Raw genomic sequence first — 17,676 nt, 5'->3', positions numbered from 1 at the left:
CAAATAATTGACACATAATATTTACCCAGATAGCAAAATGACGTCTTGATGAGTTCTGAATGAGTTCCTATTTATGATTTAGACGTCTTATCAACATTTTAAAGAAGTCTTTAAGAAGTTCTCAAGATGTCGGATGAGCCACCTAGCGAACTTAGTAAGACGGCTTTAAAAAGAGTTCTCAAAGTTCTTTTTTCTGACTTCACAAATAAGACTGTAATATGAATTTACCATGACGTCTTTAAGGAGCTCCTAATTTTGACTTCATAAAGAAATTTAAAAAAGAATACATTTAGACGTCACAAAACTGACGTCTTATTTATGAAGTCTTCAAGAACTCTTAATTAAGAGTTCTTAAAAATGACACCATTAAGAAGTCATCATAAGACTTCTTGAGGATGCTTTCAAAAAGACGTCGTAAAGCAGTCATTCCGACTTGAATGCTGTCTGGATAACCATAGAATTTTTATATACAAGAACACAAAATTTTCAACTTTATAGGGTGCTCCAAAAAAAATTGATATGTCTTTTCTGTTCCGGCTGCTGTAAAAGAAGTTTCTATGTATGGAAACAAAAATCCTGTCAAAAGAACGATTTTTTATTTCAATTTTAAAAGATGGCGCTCGCTCTTGAAATTTCCCTATCCTAATAGCATGAGAATTTTATTTTTAACTTCCCGCTAAGAAAATTATTAATTTTCAAAAATTCGGGAAGTTATTGGTTTTACCCCGATTCTCGAAAATCGAGTTTTCATCAGATGTCGACGTTTTGAGGTCCTAGGAAGCTATTCTGACTATTTTCAGAAGGATGTCCGAGTGTGTGTGTGTGTGTGTGTGTGTGTGGGTGTGTGTGTGGGTGTGTGTGTATGGATGTAAACTTTTAATATCTTTTGAATGAACTGACCGATTAACATGTTTAAGGTGGCAATCAAAAGAGTTTGTTGGCCATCAACTTTTCTGAGAATTTCAAATCGATCGATCAAATAGACTCTAAGATATGAAAGAAAAACAAAAAAACAAATTTTTTTTTTCAGTTTTTTTTTAATTTTTCAGAAATGGCTGGATCGATCAATTCCAAAATCTAATCAGCACAAGAATTCAATAAAACGCGTGGATTGCCGCCTCAACTATCTCAATCGGTTTATTCGTTCGAGAGAAATCGATCGAGAAAGAAATGGTGTAAAACGGTTTTCTTTAATTATCTTTGAAGCGACTCATCCAATCAATCCCAAAATTTGATCAGCTCTAGAACTCAATGAAATGCGTCGATTGCCTCCTCAAATATCTTAATCGGTTAATTCGTTCGTAAGATGTCGTGGTAGAAAGAAATGCTAAAAAACGGTTTTTTCCTAAAAGAATAGCATACAACAGTATTTTCGAGCTCGAAGAGCTCGAAATTATAATCATAACAATGTTTTTGAGCTCAAGGAGCTCGAAAACTGCGGAAAGTTTTGGGGCTGGCCCGCAGGGTCAACCGATAGACCGATTTTTTTTTATAACAAATCCTATAACTTCATTTGACGTTGAGGAAAAAATTTCAGTCATAAATATTTTTGTAGGAATTTTTATGCTCTACCAAATTGTTCATGAGCTCATAAGCTCTAAAACGTACGGTCCAAAAATTACAGGAGTTTGAAGTTAATAACTTTTTAAAAATCATTTGTATGGTTGTGGTCATGTTTTTAACACAATCTTTACATAAGTCGATTTGAAAATAAGTGAAAAATATTATAATAAACTTATTAAAATAATAATTTTGATTGCATGCCGTCGCCTCATTTGGCTCGAACTCGAAATTCGTCATGCTTAATTCGGAGCTAATAAAAAACGAACTGAAATTTCTAATCGGGAAGGTTTTTTAACGAGTGGTTAAAAAATTGCGTCGAATGTCACCTTAAACATCAAAATCGGTTCATTATTTTCAAAGATATTATTGATATAAAATTAAAAAAAAACGATTTACTTCATTATTATTATTATTATTATTATTATTATTATTATTATTATTATTATTATTATTTTTTTTTTTTTATTGGCTTATTGAATTTTCGCAATGAAAGGTGCGACATCACTGTTTTCGAGCCTGAAAAGCTCTAAAATGTATTAGCAATAGCATTTTTGAGCTCAAGAGCTCGAAAATAGTGGAAAGTTTTGGGGCTGGCCCGCAGGGTCAGGCGGTTTTCAGATTTTTTTCCCTGTAGTGATGAAAAAAAATGTTTCTATAAAAGAAAAATGACTATATAATATATTTTTAGGCATAAGTAAATAAAGATCTTGTTTTGAATAATTACACTCGATTTAGATTTAGATCCTTTCAGTTTATTATGTTTTATAAATAAGATCTTCGTTATACTTTTCGGTTAGAGACGTTATCCAGTCAAATATCTCTTGACAATACCACCGTCTCTGCTATATCCTATCCATATGTATTTTAAAATGATTCCACTTCTTTAAATTCCACATCTAGAAATTTCGAACTCTTGAAAAATTATTTTAAAGAAATTTCACTGCAAAACCTTTTGGGTTACTGTCAGGTACCAATTAACTTCATTAACATATAGTTTATCAATAACTGAGGCTTTTTACTGAATAAATGATTCAATATGAGATAAATTTTTATAACTTTTTTTACTTGATAAATAGTCGATTGCTTTAAGAAATAACGGCAAACCATTCTTGATTCAATTTAATTTACGGACAAACATTGAAATCCACCAAAGAAAAGCTTTGTCTGGGGTCTTGACAAAAGATTATCAATTTTGTATTTTTAAGAATTTTCTCTCCGTAAATCATTTTTTTTTTTAATTTTTGTTATGAGTGCAACAAAGACAGTTATATTCACTTCTTTAAGCATGAGCAAGGAGATAATTACTAAATCAGTATACTAAAATATATTTTACTTACATTGAAAAAGAATGACAACGTGAGTACTTACAGAATTCATTTATTCTCATAAAGATTTAAGAAATCTTTTTTTTCTGTATACAGCTATGAGAAATTATCATTTTTCTTTGAGCAGGCGAGATCGCATTATGAAACGACTTAACGACAAAAAGTTTTTCTGATATTTTACAAAATAGTTAATCTTCTTATTTTATAAAATTAAAAAAAATATATTTTTGAGCCAGGAAATATTATCGACACACGTCTTTGAGCTTCAAAAACATCGAAAGAGCGTGGGGCTGTTCTACTGAGTTAGTTTATTATCCAGTTTTTTATTTACATTTTTTAAATTTTGCGCAATATAAGGATATCGATTCATATACTTTAAGAAAATGCTCTTTTTTTTATAATAGGATAAAAGTCAAAAACGAGAGAGAAAGAAATTAGATTTTTCCATGAGTTACTTTTTTTTTTTTTTTTTTTTTTTTCTGTAGTCATAAAACAAAAGCACTGTAGGATTTGTTTATATTATTGACGATGTATATCTCGGATAATCAAAATCAATAATGATGAAGACATATTTCAGAGTGCATTAAAATTTATTACTGGGTAATATCTGATACGTAATGATTGATGAAATCTTTTTTATTATTTATGTATAGAAAAAAGGAGACGTGATCCAGTGAGTTTCTGAACACACCCTAGATGTAATGAATTCGGGAACATTCGGGAAGGTTGTAAAATACGAGAATAACCGAAATATGACGAATACAGTTCGGGAAGCCGCTCCTCAATGAAATGACAATAGGGAGGAACAGTTGCTAAGCAACCGACAACAGTGAAGGTTTCGATGCATACAGTTGAGACGGAGTTATATGCCGGTATTAAATTTTAAAGCAGTAAGAGTAGAAGCGAGAATACAGTGTCGCTAAAAAAATCTAAAGGCTTACAAAAACGCCGGTATACTATTTTGTATAGTGTAAAAAATATTTTCATTTTTAATAAATAGTTTTATTAGTTAGCAACGATTAGTGGTATATATTTCTTTGATAAATTCAAATTAATATAAATTTACAACTTTGCACATATATACGTAGAAAATATATATAAAATGGCTGAAGAAAAAACAGAAAATAGCCCATCTGCTGAAGGAGAGAAAAAAATTGAAGAGACGAGCTCTCCAACAAAAAATGAACAAAGCGACGTCCAAGATACTCAAGTTGAGGATAAAAAAGTCGAAGAAAATAGTGAGTCAGAAAAACCTAACGAAAATGATGACAGCAAACAGGCATCTGAACCAAAGCATATGCGTGCTATTGTTCTTAATAGCTTTGGTAGTCTAAAAAATGTCAAAGTTCTTAAGAAACCAGAGCCAACTCCAAATCAGGGCGAAGTTCTTATTAAAGTCAAAGTATGGTGAGTAATTTTGAATTTTTTTGTTTCATTTTTATATTTTGTTAAAACACTTTTATTGCACAAATTGAATTTAAAATTTAAATAAAATTATTCGTTAAATTACCGACCAAGTATCAGACGCTTCTCGTTCGATTTACAGGAAGGACGAATTAATTCTACTTCAAAAAAGTTATAAATCGATAAGTTTTTATGTATAATCGGATTGATAAAGTTTTAAAACTAAGTACATATAAAAAAAATATTCAGTAGCTGAAACGAAAACATTTTAAATGTTTTATATCAAGATATTTTATTCACAGATAAATATGTTATCCAGCGGATATTTTGTGTTTAGATATTGAAGCATTGACTATTTATAAACTTTATATTACAAGATAATATTAATTGAAAGTTTTCTGATACATATAGTTTTTATATAATTATTTGAATTTAATTAATTATTTATATTTAAATAAATAGTATCGATTTATTTTTTTTTGCGTCGTAATTACAGAAATATTCATGAGTAAATCGTAAGTTTTCAAGGATTTTTTCATACATTAAAATTTTCCACGCATCACTAAAACTTTATTTGGCAGTTTTGAATATTTAAATCAGTATCAAATTAATACTACGACGTATTGGATGAGAAAATGTATTTGTAACCGAGTTATATTTTAAATTAACAATTGTTCGTCGTTGATGTTTTTTATTAAATTAAAAAAAAAGAGTTAATTAATTTTAGTTCGATTTACAAGACTCGGAATCCCATCAGATATCGACGTTTCGAGGTCTTAGTAATTATTTTTGGTTATTTTTGAGATGTCGCCTGAATGTGTGGGTGTGGATGTACGTATGTATGCATGTAAATAATCGATATCTCCCGAGCGAATAAACTGATTTGATAATTCTTATGACTCAAAAGATTTTTTAAAATTTAATATTCGATGCAATATTAGTATCCGTAAAGTAAATTCGAAGTTATTCAAAAAATATAATCAGGGTTTTGGATACCTCGAAAAATCAACTTTATTTTAGATCGTCATTCAAAAATATTATTCAGCTTGCAAATTATTGAAATTTTTTTCCAGTATAATGTAAAATCCTCTTAACAAAATGTACTTAGAAAAAAAATGTGGGTTCAAGTAATGCATTTATTAAATTAATTTAGAGATTTTAATAAACTTTTTAATTTAAATATTAAAAAAATATTTTTTATCTATTTTTAGAGATCGCTTTTTTTATATAAATATATTTCTTTATTTTTTAAGTCCTTTAACCATTCGATTATGATGTACCTGAAATTATAATCTGATGCAATTGGTTAAATATCCGGTATTTTATATTGAAAAATTATTTCAAGGCGGGTCGGTTATTATATTTTTGTTCGTTTTCTTTCAAACAAATACTTTACTCTGAACGAAAAATAAAGAACGAGGCTCGATATATCACTCTATAGTTTAGTAATCTAAGTTTTTATTTTTTGAAAATTTTAATTTGTTCAAGAAAAAAACGTGGAAATTTTTTCCATTTACTGGGCAGGCGCAACAAGGATAGTACAATTTGTCCACTTGAGTGATAGAGAAAAAAGACCCAGCTCTTCTTAATAGAAGTGAACCTTCCAACTCAAGTTCGCACATTTTAAAACAACGTATTATAGTTATTTGAATATAAAAAGTAATTAAAGCTGTCAGTGATAGTATTTTTATAGAGTTATTCAAATAGTTATTTACATTAAATAAAATATGGCAGACATCAGCAAGCAATTGAAAATTTTTTTATTTTACAAAATTTAAATTTCGTTTTTACTTCAACTTTAACGTTAGATAACTTTTGAAGGAGTGAATTTATCAAAAATGGTTAAGAGACTTCTTTTGTAGAGCATTTAATTTCCTTTGAGGTTATTCATTGCCTTTTTCCAGATACTGATTTTTACATAAATTACAAAATTCCAATTGAAAAACCAAATTGTAAAATCATACCAATGTTCAAGGCATGATTATAAAGAAATGGTTCACCTGACGGAAAATTTTAATCAGACCTTTTTTGTAGGGCATTCAATTTCCTTCAAGAAATATATTTAAGTCAATTGCATCTATCTCGATGGCTAGAGAGTTATGAAACAAAAACCTTCTCAGTAAAAAAAATCAAGAATTGGGATTATACAACTCTTAATATTAATATTAAGGGCTCAAATTTTTACAATAATGTTTTTTGTCATCCCAAATAATATTTTCGATATACTTTTTAAACAAAATAGTCGATATTTTTGGGCCAGTCTAATATCATATGCCGTGAGAAAAAAGAGGAAAAACAAAATAGAGTTTTATTTTGTGGAATCGTAGGTTTTCAGTTTTTATTATTTATAACTAAACCACCATATTTTAGACGGTGAATTTCAATAAGGTTCTACCTATTACCAAATTGAAGGTATTCAAATAAAAACCGTGTTAATTAATGGTGTTTTTCAAAAGTTCTCAGATTTACAAAGTTTTATACAAGATAATTGGCGCAAAATATTTTTTGGACTGAAATGTTTATTTTTAAATAATTTTATTGATGAGTCGATCAACTTAAAACTAAGTCATAATTAAAGTTTAATAAATTATCTATATGATAGTATATGATTTATCTTATTTTTACATACTGATGGGAGTGTAACAGAGACTTAAAGTGAGTGAATCGAACGAACATTTTGTAGCGGTTATACGCCTAATGCAGCGTGTCATGAGGCGTGAAAAAGTTACTTTTAACGCTGAAATTTTACTAAATACTCTTCAACTTTCGGTGAAAAAAAAAAAAAAAAAAAAAAAAATAGACAAATTGGAAAAACTGAACCATTTAAAAAGCCCTGGGTCTGGTGAATATTTAAAAAGTAAAAAAAAAGTTTCGTTTAACAATAATTTAAGATACACGTAAAATATATACAAGTCGGGGGACGTGGTAAAATTAAATTTTGATATATTTTACTTGTTCATCTTGAATTATTGTTGAACGCAAATTAGTTTTTACTCTTTTAAATATTCACGACAGTCGGGGGTTTTTAAATTAGTTATTTGCCCCAATTCGTCTATAGTTTCTTTTTTATTTCAGACTTTTCATACCCTTCTATGTTATCCATTAATGCGTATTTTTTTTTTTTTATTATTTTAATTTTACGTGTATAAATTCTGTATACATTAATAATGTTGAGCGGGTACTTATCGATATTAGATCGTAATTAATTGTTATTTATTGATGATATTCATCAATACTTGAAAATACCTGCGTGATTATTTATTCTGCGCCGCCTATATTATGCCAACATGATAAAATACGAAAAAGTAGTGATTTTGTTTTAGCACTGGATTTTTGTCCAATCGATTTTTCCAGCGACTGTATTTTAAAAAAAAATATATTTTTATAAATAAAAAAATATAGCCTTTAGCCATCAGCACTAAATTCTGATTATTTTGAATGATCAACCAATTTCTAGATAAATTAGATTTCGAGAAAAATGGAATATAACAAAAAAAAATTACTAGAACTCTATAGACAAATGCATATATTCCTCCCTTTTCACTACATGCAGTCGAGGGTAAAAATGCATATACCTCACCCTTTTCTCTACATGAAGTCGAGGGTAAAAAAATTAAAATCGCTCAATAATAAATACGATATAACAACACCTTCCTGTATTATGGCTTAACAAGTCAATACATAAAGCATTTTCCTAGAAGCTCGAGAGCTAGTGTTTAAAACTTAGGACTTACAAAAAGAATTCAATTAATCTGAAAAAGATTTATGTCTATAAAAATGATCATTACAAAAAAAATTAGTTAATTGAAAAAAAATTGAAAAGTAAAAAATCTACTGGATGACTAGATTTCTGAAATGTTTCGCTTATAAATGCTGGTATGTTTGCCGAAAATCTTAGGCCACCCCCAATCTCCGGAACTGCCCCTTCAGTCGCCCTTGCATAAACTTTTTTTATTTTCGTTGGACGAAAAACGTTCCAATTTTCAAGTTCATGGCTTGGGGCCAATGTTTCAATGTGCTGAAGCCAAGCGTCGAGAATCGAGTACAGACCTAAAACTTCTCGTAGTTCCCGAGGTTAAAGAGCTCGAAACTTGTTATTGTCTATAAATTTAACAACGAAAGATTCGAAAAATTAAATCAACGAATAAATGAACAATTATTAAATTTCCGTTCAAAATTGTTGAAGTAAATAGATGTAGACAACAATTGGAGAAAGTTATTTATGAAGAGTTTAATAAGTTTTTATTAAAATCTAGACATTAACTAATAAAAAATTCTAAAAAAATCCAAAACCCGGTAATTTTTAGTATTTTTTATTAGATGGCATTTCTTAAATTAAAGAATGATGGTCGAAATAATTCTTACAGCAATCAAAAAAAAGCTTCAAATAAGAAGATTCCTCATAATTTTTGAGATGTCGAGACTTGTACCTTGTGTGTTATTCGAGAAAATGTTTCAAGTTTTTTGACTAGAAAGTCTGGCTATCAGGGATGGCAGAGTAGAATTATTATTCTTATTGATACTGATTGAGCTATTAAATTAAATTTTACGTAAGATGTGTTAATTAGTGCCCTCTTACATGCATGCACGATTCGTTAACAACCCCGTACACTCATTCTCTCATTTTATAGAGAATTTTTCATTTTTTTTTAAATTCCCGCTAAGAAAATTGGAAATTTTCAAAAAAAAAAAAAAAAAAAAAAAAGGAAGATTGGTTTCGGACCGATTTTCGAAAATCGAATTTCTAAGAGATCTTGATGTTTTGAAGTTCTAAGAAGCTATCCTGACTAATTTCAAAATAATGTCCGAGTGTATGTACGTGTGTATACGTATGTATGTATGTAAATATTCCACAACTTTTGAACGAATGAACCGATTTAGATATTTTAAGTTGCAATCGAAGCGGCTTATTAATTCTTAGATGCTATACGAAATTGAGCTTCATCGGTATAGTACGTTGCGAGTTATTTAAAAAATATTTTTTTCAGGATAACTGTTAGTATATTTTATGGATTAATTTCAAAATCTAACCAGCTCTTAACCATCAAAATCGGATCATTTCTTCAAGAGATATCGTTGTCGACAAAATTTAAAAAAAGCGTTTTTTTTCTTTGTGAATTTTGTGTGATCTCTTGTAGAAATTACAAAAAAAAAACACGTTTAGTTTTTATTTTATTGAATTACTTAAACAAAATTCTCCATCTAAAAATTAAAGCAATTTAAAAAAAAAACGTTTATAAAGCACTCTCAGCGCTTTCGCGCTTGAGGTGTGCAAAACTAATTTTTTTCCGTTGATCAAAAGCGTTTGTAGTGCACACTATGGCATGTGCCAATAAGTTATTTACAACTGTATTGTAATAAAAATATTTGAATAGTATTCGATAATTATCGACAAATGATGACAGTTTATAATAATTTTTTAATTTTCAATGTTACACCTACACGCAGAGAAATTTTTAGTAAAAATTACCCAAAAGTTACTTGGTAAAAGTTTAGTTACTGGCTAGAAGTCCTTACAGTACCAATTCTTTATGGGTAATTTTTACTCAAAAATTATCTGCATGTAGTATTCTTAATACTACTTTACTGTGATTAGATAAATATAATATCAATTAAAACAAACGTTTATCGACAGTATGGTTCATTTTTCATTAGTACAAACAGACACATTACTAAAATTTAATTTTTTTCAGTGGTTTGAATTTCCAAGATTTGATGGTGAGACGAGGAACATTTGATTTACCATGTAAACCTCCTTTTATCATGGGATCAGAATGTACAGGTGAAATTGAAATGATTGGTGAAGGTGTAACTAATTTCAAAGTAAGATGATTTTTTTTATATAGATAATATATTCCAAATTATTAGTATATGTACGAATGAAAGAAAAAGCTATTTAATTTTTTTATTTCAATTTAAAAATTATAAAATTATATGATGATATTTTTGAGCTCTTAATTTTCGCATAACTATTGGAACTAGAAAAGCAGAAAGTGTGCTTGCTTGGAACCAAAAAAAAATTTCCATTCAATAATCTATGCAAATATTTTAGGTCGGTGATCGAGTTGTTGCTATGCCAGATTACAAAGGATGGGCTGAACTTGTTACTGTCCCAGAGACTGCGGTTTTTAAATTACCTGAAAACATGAGTTACACCGATGCAGTAGCAATAACTATGAATTATGTGGTTGCTTATATTATTCTTTTCGATTTATCCTGTCTGACTCCTGGAAAAAGTCTTCTTGTTCATAGTGCTGGAGGAGGCGTGGTAAGTGATTTTACTTATTATATTTCTATCTCTTCCCCTCCTGATCTCCCTTCTCACACACACATATACGAATATATACGAGACATTCTACCCCAAATCATACCGAGGTCGTGACACTGACTATTTTAGATTTGTTGAACTTTTAAACATGTTTTAGTAAATGTTAACAGAAGCTTTTATGTAATATTTCGGAGTGATATTCTGAAGCACACAAGTTGAAAACCACTCACTATTTAAAATCCTCAAAATTTAAAATGCCATTTTTCATAGAAAAGAATAATTTTTGAGAAAGTAAGCATGTGACCTTTTAAAATAAATTTTTTCTGAATTATTAGTTTTAAGCTTAATACATGTGATTATGTGCCGATCATTTTTATCCATTCAATGAAGTAGTCAGTATCTGAAAAAAAAATCAGGGAAATCATCTGCATAAAATAAAATATGACTTGAAAGTTTTAGATTGAAGGGTCCCAACTTTTGTTAATGAATCAGTTTTTTCTAATTTTTCACTTTTAATGACGAAAAATTAATGAAAAAGATCTTAAATATTTAGAGGTGCCATAAGGGCGTATCCCAGTACATCATTAATAGTTGTAAAGGCATAAAAGTTTTTTTCTTAATCAGTTTACTTTTCATTTAAAAATACAAAAATGAAAATATAAAAATTTAACTTATTTTGAATTTTTATATTTTATGCGCCCTTATCGTCCCAGGGATAGGGTACCGGGAGTCAAAAGGACGTATAAATATTTTTTTTAAATCATTCTATTTGACACCTAGTATAATCAAAGTAAGAAAATTTATTTGGAGATTTTTTCATTATTAAAAAGACTTGATAACAAAATTTTTTCTTTTTTTTAAATGGATTTACATTGAGACGCTTAAAAATGAATAAGTTGGAGTGTTAAAGTAAAATTTTACACATAAGATATTTTTGATATCTATTACATACTTTAATCATGATGATTTTTTTCGCAACATTTAGATTTTAATCAGAAATTATTTATTATTTATTCTATATGTTTTAGTGGTTTATGTTCTATTAAAATTAATCGTAATGAACAAATTATCTTATCACTTTTAGTGAAAAAAAAAATATTGTGTCCTTACCTTACTTTTTAATTAAATAATAAAATCATGTTTTGAAATAAATTCTTGAATTTTACTTTTATTTTACTAACAGGGACAAGCAATTATTCAACTGGCAAAAACAGTAAAAGATGTAAAAATATTTGGAGCATGCAGTAAATCTAAACACGAAGAACTCAAAGCCGAAAATAATATAGATCATTTACTTGAACGTGGAACAGATTATTGCAGTGAAGTTCGAAAGTAAAAAAACTGGTGTTAAATAAAAAAAAACTAAACTAGTCAATTAACTGCATTCTAAATATATATATATATTTCATACATTTCAGAATATTACCTGAAGGTGTTGATATTGTATTGGATTGTATGTATGGTGAAGAATATAACAAATGTTACTCTCTTTTGAAACCAATGGGTAAATACATTCTCTATGGATCAAACAACCTTTTCACTGGTGAAACTAAAAGTTTCTTTTCCGTTGCCAGATCTGTAAGTTGATTGAACTCAAATTAGTAAACATTTATCGTTTTCGACTTATAAAATTTGCCAATTTGCTGAATGATCGACCTGAGACCAAGTTTTTTCAGAATTTTTAATTTTAATCATAGTTAATTAATTTTAATATTTTGAATACTCACTTTATTCTAATTGTGTTGATAAATTTTTCAATAAACCGATCAGAAATCCAAAAAATTTATTAGACTCTATAATCTATTGCCAGCTGGAAAATTTTTACAGCCGAAAACGACGATTAGAAAAATAAATAATTAGAACTTTCTTTTTTAGTGGTGGCAAGTGGATAAAATCTCACCGATAAAACTCTTAGATGATAATAAAACTATTTCCGGTTTTAACCTTCGTCATTTAATGCATCAACAAGGAGGACATAGTTTTATTAAAAACGCCGTCGAGAAAGTATTTAATTTGTGGAACAGTGGTTGTATTAAACCGAAAATTGATTCGACATGGGCTCTTGAGAATGTTACTGATGCCATGCAGAAAATGCATGAACATAAGAATATTGGTAAAATTTTGCTCGATTTAAGTCTTGAACCAAAAGTTAAACCTGCCCCTGTCACTAAGGGTAAAGTGAAGGATAAAAAGAATGTTAACCCAGACGAAAAACAAGAATCTCATGGAGAGCCAGAAGAAAATGAAAAGAAATCGGAAACAGAATTGAAAAATGACCAAAATGAAGATGCGTCTGATAATGGTAAATAAATTACAACAATGCACTTGTTTTTATTACTACACTGTAAAAAATTTGCGGAGTGAAGGCGAAGTGGATGACTTTATTTATTTAATTCCCTCGGAGTGAATTTCACTCTGAAGGAGACTTTCAGAAAGTATTAATTATAAAAAAGAATTACTAATACATAGTGAGCTTAAGTCTTTAATATTTTGACATTTATATTGAGTATTAATTTAATATTTTCACTATTTATCATATATATGAAATTAAAATTTAATGAGTTACTAAAACATTTTATAAATTAAAAACATAATATTTTAAGTTTAATTATTAAGATCTGAATCGATTATTTATTGAGAAAATTATGTTTCTAATTAACAGCTGTTTCTATTAAATATAAAATTTATTTAAGTATTAAAGCTCCGGACCGGAGTGAGTGCGGATTGAAATCCGTGACACTCCGAAATCACTCCGCCCATGAAAAAAATCCCTATTCACTCCGCATGCGGAGTAATTTTCTTTAAGCTTCAGAACTCCGAGTAACGGAGTAAATTCGGATTGAAATAAAATCCGAATTCACTCCCAATTTTTTACAGTGTATGATTATTGACTAATGTACAATTATTTAAATTTTATTACGAAAATTTTCAGCTGTAAAAGAGACTGAGTCAAGCTGAATTTATAAAGCAGTTTACAAATCATCATTTCAATATCATTTAAAATTGAACAAGTTCACAAAAATACTTGTTTATGCATTATTTATATAAAAAAAAGCTTATTATACTCTTATCTACAGTGAACTGCATATACTAAAATAGTAAATGAAAAATGATTGATAATAATAATAAAATTTGAACAAATGATCTCATAAACATGAAATGAAATTATATTTTCATTAAAACTCAATATTTTTTCATTTCATTACAAATTATTGTAATTCATCTCTGGTAAGAATATTTAGTAAAGTTTGAAAGCTGTAATACTATATTATTGATTGCATAAATATTTAATGAGTAATGAAAATTTATTAAAAGTTATAAGATTTACTAAATTCATTATTTCTATTGGGTGTCTTATAGTGTTTTTCATTTTATAATGAATTATTTCACTGATCATTCATAACTTGCACAGTTTTGTTTCAATCTTCATTATTCGCATGCTGAGCGCTAGTTTATCGTGTTAATGCCAAATGCGGAAGCATCTCATTTTGAAATGCGAATGCGAATATTTAGTAAAAACACGACAGCAGTATTGTGATACGATCATTTGCCACACTCTCACTTGCACCATACAGTGTAATGTCGTTTTTAAAATTAAATGCTGTTAAATTATTTATTAATTAATTAAAGTATTTTGATTTTAAAATTTTTATTCGTTATCAAAATAGTATGAAAATCGCTAAAGTGTGAAAGCCGCGAGCAAGTAACTACGGGTTAACTCTATGTTGTAATTAATGTTCATATGAATAAATAACCACATTCATAAAAAACAATTAGATACTAAAAAAAAAACATAAATTCAAAAATAAAAGGAGTATTGGAATAGATTCATTTGGGTTTTTTTAATCGAAATTAACCAAAAAAACATGATACTGAAGTTAGCTGACGTTTAACAATTTTTAGATTTTTTTAAAAACAACAAATTACAAAAAAAAAAAATATTCGAAAAAATTGCTGATTGCCGTTAACTTCAGAATCATAAAAAAAACTAATTTCCAATATTTGATAAAATTCAATAATTTATTTAAGTATTAATGTATTTTTATAATTTTTTGATACTGCCGAAAACCCTGATATAAAGTTCATCTCTTTGAGCATTAAAATTCTTAGAATGTTCATTACGCTAGTAATTATTTAAGATTAGATAATTTGGAAAAGAGATATAAAATGCGATTAAAGAAGTTTCATGTAAAAGACAAGAAAAAATAATAGTAACCACTGAGTAAAATCTATAAAACTTTTGATAAATTTGATTTTTATTTAATACATATCTTATAACATTTTCGTAGATTTGTGATTGAAGTTTTTACCAGAGATTGCATATAAAAATTTTCTGATTTTTAATTAACATTAAATGAGAAGAGAGATACTTTGATGATTGATAGAACAAAAAAAAATTAAATTTTTTATATTTGTAATTTTATATTTCGTTCAAACTAAGCAAAAAATATGAAAAAACATTTTTTTTATTTTTCTCATTTATATCTTATTTATCTCTAGTTATTGATATTTAAAGTGCAGTGTAAAGCTAGCCTGAACTTCAGTTGCCTAAGCTTATACCCTAAACGTCCAATAGTTAAGGGTCTGAAGACTAAATCAAATAAAAGTTATGAGCTGAAAGCAATATAATAAATGTCATTCAGCAGTATTTTAAACGTAAAAGTATAACTCAATCATTAAATATTAAATGAAAACATATAATAACTGATTATCTTTATATCCAAACTTATGTAATATATAATTAAAAAATTATATTTTTGTAAAATTTTATTATACTCAGTCGAAAATTAATGCGAGATATCATTATGATATTTTAGGTAGTTGACATAAATCTATATATATTTTCACAACTCATTTAAATCTGAATAAACAGCTATATTTTATAAACTGTAAATTACATTGAATCAAAATCAGCTATAATTTCTGTTTGGAGAATCATTAATATAATCGTAATAAATATTTCTGGATTATAATATGAAACATAATAGAAAATATTTTTAAAAAATTATTTTTTAATTACGACATGGAAATGAAACTATAATAGGGAGATTTTTGCAAAAGGTAGTTAGTGATAATGCTATACTAAATAGTGTGGAAATATAATCGTTAAATATTTGCTTTTAGCTTATAACTTTTATTGGGTTAAAGCTCTGAAGGATGAGAAAATATATTATCTAATTTTATCCTGTTTTATTTGAGCTAGCCAAATTGTTCTTTAATTGTAAACTATAAAATTATACTATTTTATTGAATATCATACGGCTTTATAATTAAAGAAAAAAAACCATAAATGGAAAAATCTATTTCTACTTGCTATTTATACTAAATGCTTATTATTGATGAATAAATTATAATTGAGTAATGCTACTATGTGTTTTGAATGCGAATCACCTTTCAATTTACTATAATTAAATTATTTCAATACGTGTAACTGAAGGGAAACCAGAGTAGCTAAAAAGTTTACTCCCAGTCTAATCCCAGCAGTGGAAAAAAAATTAATGGAAACGACTCGCCATCCATGTTCTCTATCTTATTCAATCACAAAAATCAACCAACCATTTCTTCAAGAGGAAAAGCTGGATTTCTTGCCAATATATTCGCATTTAACTCTAGTGACAACAACTATTTGGAATCGTTCCTCCAATCCAAAAAAGAAGCTGAAGACCTCCTACCATATCACCAATCCTCGAGTCCAATACTTGGCAACGAGACGAATAATCATGTGAATTTACCATTGACAATGAAAAAACTAAAAGAAGTTATAATTATAAGAAACAGAACATACAACCCTGGCCTGAATGGAGTCCCAATAATTTTAGTCAAGAATATATCAGAGGATATTTTAAAATGTCTACTAAAACTATACAAATACTTAATGTCCAACACCCTCTTTCCAAATTCTCGGAGACTAGCCACAGTGATCCCGGTCCCAAAACCTATGAAGGACCACTCTCCCATCAAAATACCGCCCAATCTCCCTAACCTGCAACCTGAGAAAGATCCTGAAAAAAATGGTCAATTGAAGACTACACGGAAAGAAAATTCCACTAAAATTTTCGATGTTAACATGGGTAATCGTGGACTAGACTTTCATTGGCGTCAATTTTTAAATGTCTTCTTTCGAAATTTACTATAGTCTTTGTTAAAATTACGATGTAGGTTATATTCTTTACTATTTAACATCGTAATTTTAACAAAGAATATAGTAAATTTTGAAGTCAGGCATTTAAAAATTGACGCTAATGAAAGTCTAGTCCATGATTACGATGTTAACATCGTAAATTTTAGTGAAATTTTCTTCCCGTGTAGTTTGGTTCCTAGAATCCATCAATTGATTCACACCTGTCAAAATGGATTTAAGAAACTCTACTCAACAAATCTGCACCTATCTCAGCTTCAAGACTACATCAGCGAAACTTGTAAATGTAAAAAAATGTAAAAAAAAAAAATTCATTCGTTGGAGAAAAAATGGTGGAAAACGATTTTTTTCGAAAACAAAGGCATACAAAAATATTTTTGATCTCGAAGAGCTCGAAAACAGCGGGAAGTTTTGAGACTGGTCCGCAGGGTCAACTGATAGACCGATGTTTTTTTTAACTTTTCGAGATTACTTATCGGAATTATTCGAAAGTTCCTGAATAATTCGAAAAATTTCGAATAATTCGCGAATTATCGAAATATCACTGGATTTTCTATTGTTTCCAATATGAATTCTATTCCATCGTGTATCAAAATATTTTACTTACGAATAATATACTTGTTGATAAAAAATCAATTACCCGGAGAAAACAATTGCTCAATTTCAATGTACATCTCTGTCAGTAACATAAAAAATCTAGATACTAATATTGGCAAGAGATCTTTTCAATTCATTATGGTTCTTATAATTATTAATTTCCGTTTGAAAACAACTTATAAGAAAAAGGTTACATATGCAATATTTTGAAATTCTCGAAATTAATTTCTCCAAGTTTTTTTTTTTAGAGAATTTTAATATATTGCATGTATAACCTTTTTCTTATAAATTATATATATAAATAATGGAATTCAAATTGGAAATAATAAAAAATTCAGTGAAATTTCGATAATTCGCGAACTGTTTGAACAATTAATATT

The 17,676-nt window shown here is 28.1% G+C and overlaps 1 protein-coding gene across 1 annotated transcript; it reads left to right on the top strand.

Annotated features, from left to right (window-relative positions):
• The first annotated feature begins 3,705 nt into the window (after positions 1-3,705).
• Positions 3,706-15,927, top strand: LOC103573061 (synaptic vesicle membrane protein VAT-1 homolog-like). Its single transcript, XM_053736820.1, has 7 exons — positions 3,706-4,295; positions 9,986-10,115; positions 10,345-10,560; positions 11,744-11,892; positions 11,979-12,138; positions 12,436-12,862; positions 13,493-15,927. The coding sequence occupies exons 1-7, from the start codon at positions 3,991-3,993 to the stop codon at positions 13,516-13,518; spliced, it is 1,413 nt and encodes a 470-aa protein (XP_053592795.1). The 5' UTR covers positions 3,706-3,990; the 3' UTR covers positions 13,519-15,927.
• Positions 15,928-17,676: the final 1,749 nt, after the last annotated feature.

Source organism: Microplitis demolitor, chromosome 2 (genome assembly GCF_026212275.2).
Source record: "Microplitis demolitor isolate Queensland-Clemson2020A chromosome 2, iyMicDemo2.1a, whole genome shotgun sequence".
Lineage (NCBI taxonomy): Eukaryota > Metazoa > Arthropoda > Insecta > Hymenoptera > Braconidae > Microplitis > Microplitis demolitor.
Note: the sequence above shows the minus strand (reverse complement) of the source record. Positions and strands in the feature narration are given on the sequence as shown.

Bases quoted from the DNA above. Each gene is read 5' to 3' on its own strand.
- LOC103573061 (XM_053736820.1), top strand. From the start codon at position 3,991: ATGGCTGAAGAAAAAACAGAAAATAGCCCATCTGCTGAAGGAGAGAAA. The intron at 10,116-10,344 runs GTAAGATGATTT...CAAATATTTTAG, and splicing joins AAGGTGTAACTAATTTCAAA to GTCGGTGATCGAGTTGTTGC. The intron at 12,139-12,435 runs GTAAGTTGATTG...TTTCTTTTTTAG, and splicing joins TCTTTTCCGTTGCCAGATCT to TGGTGGCAAGTGGATAAAAT.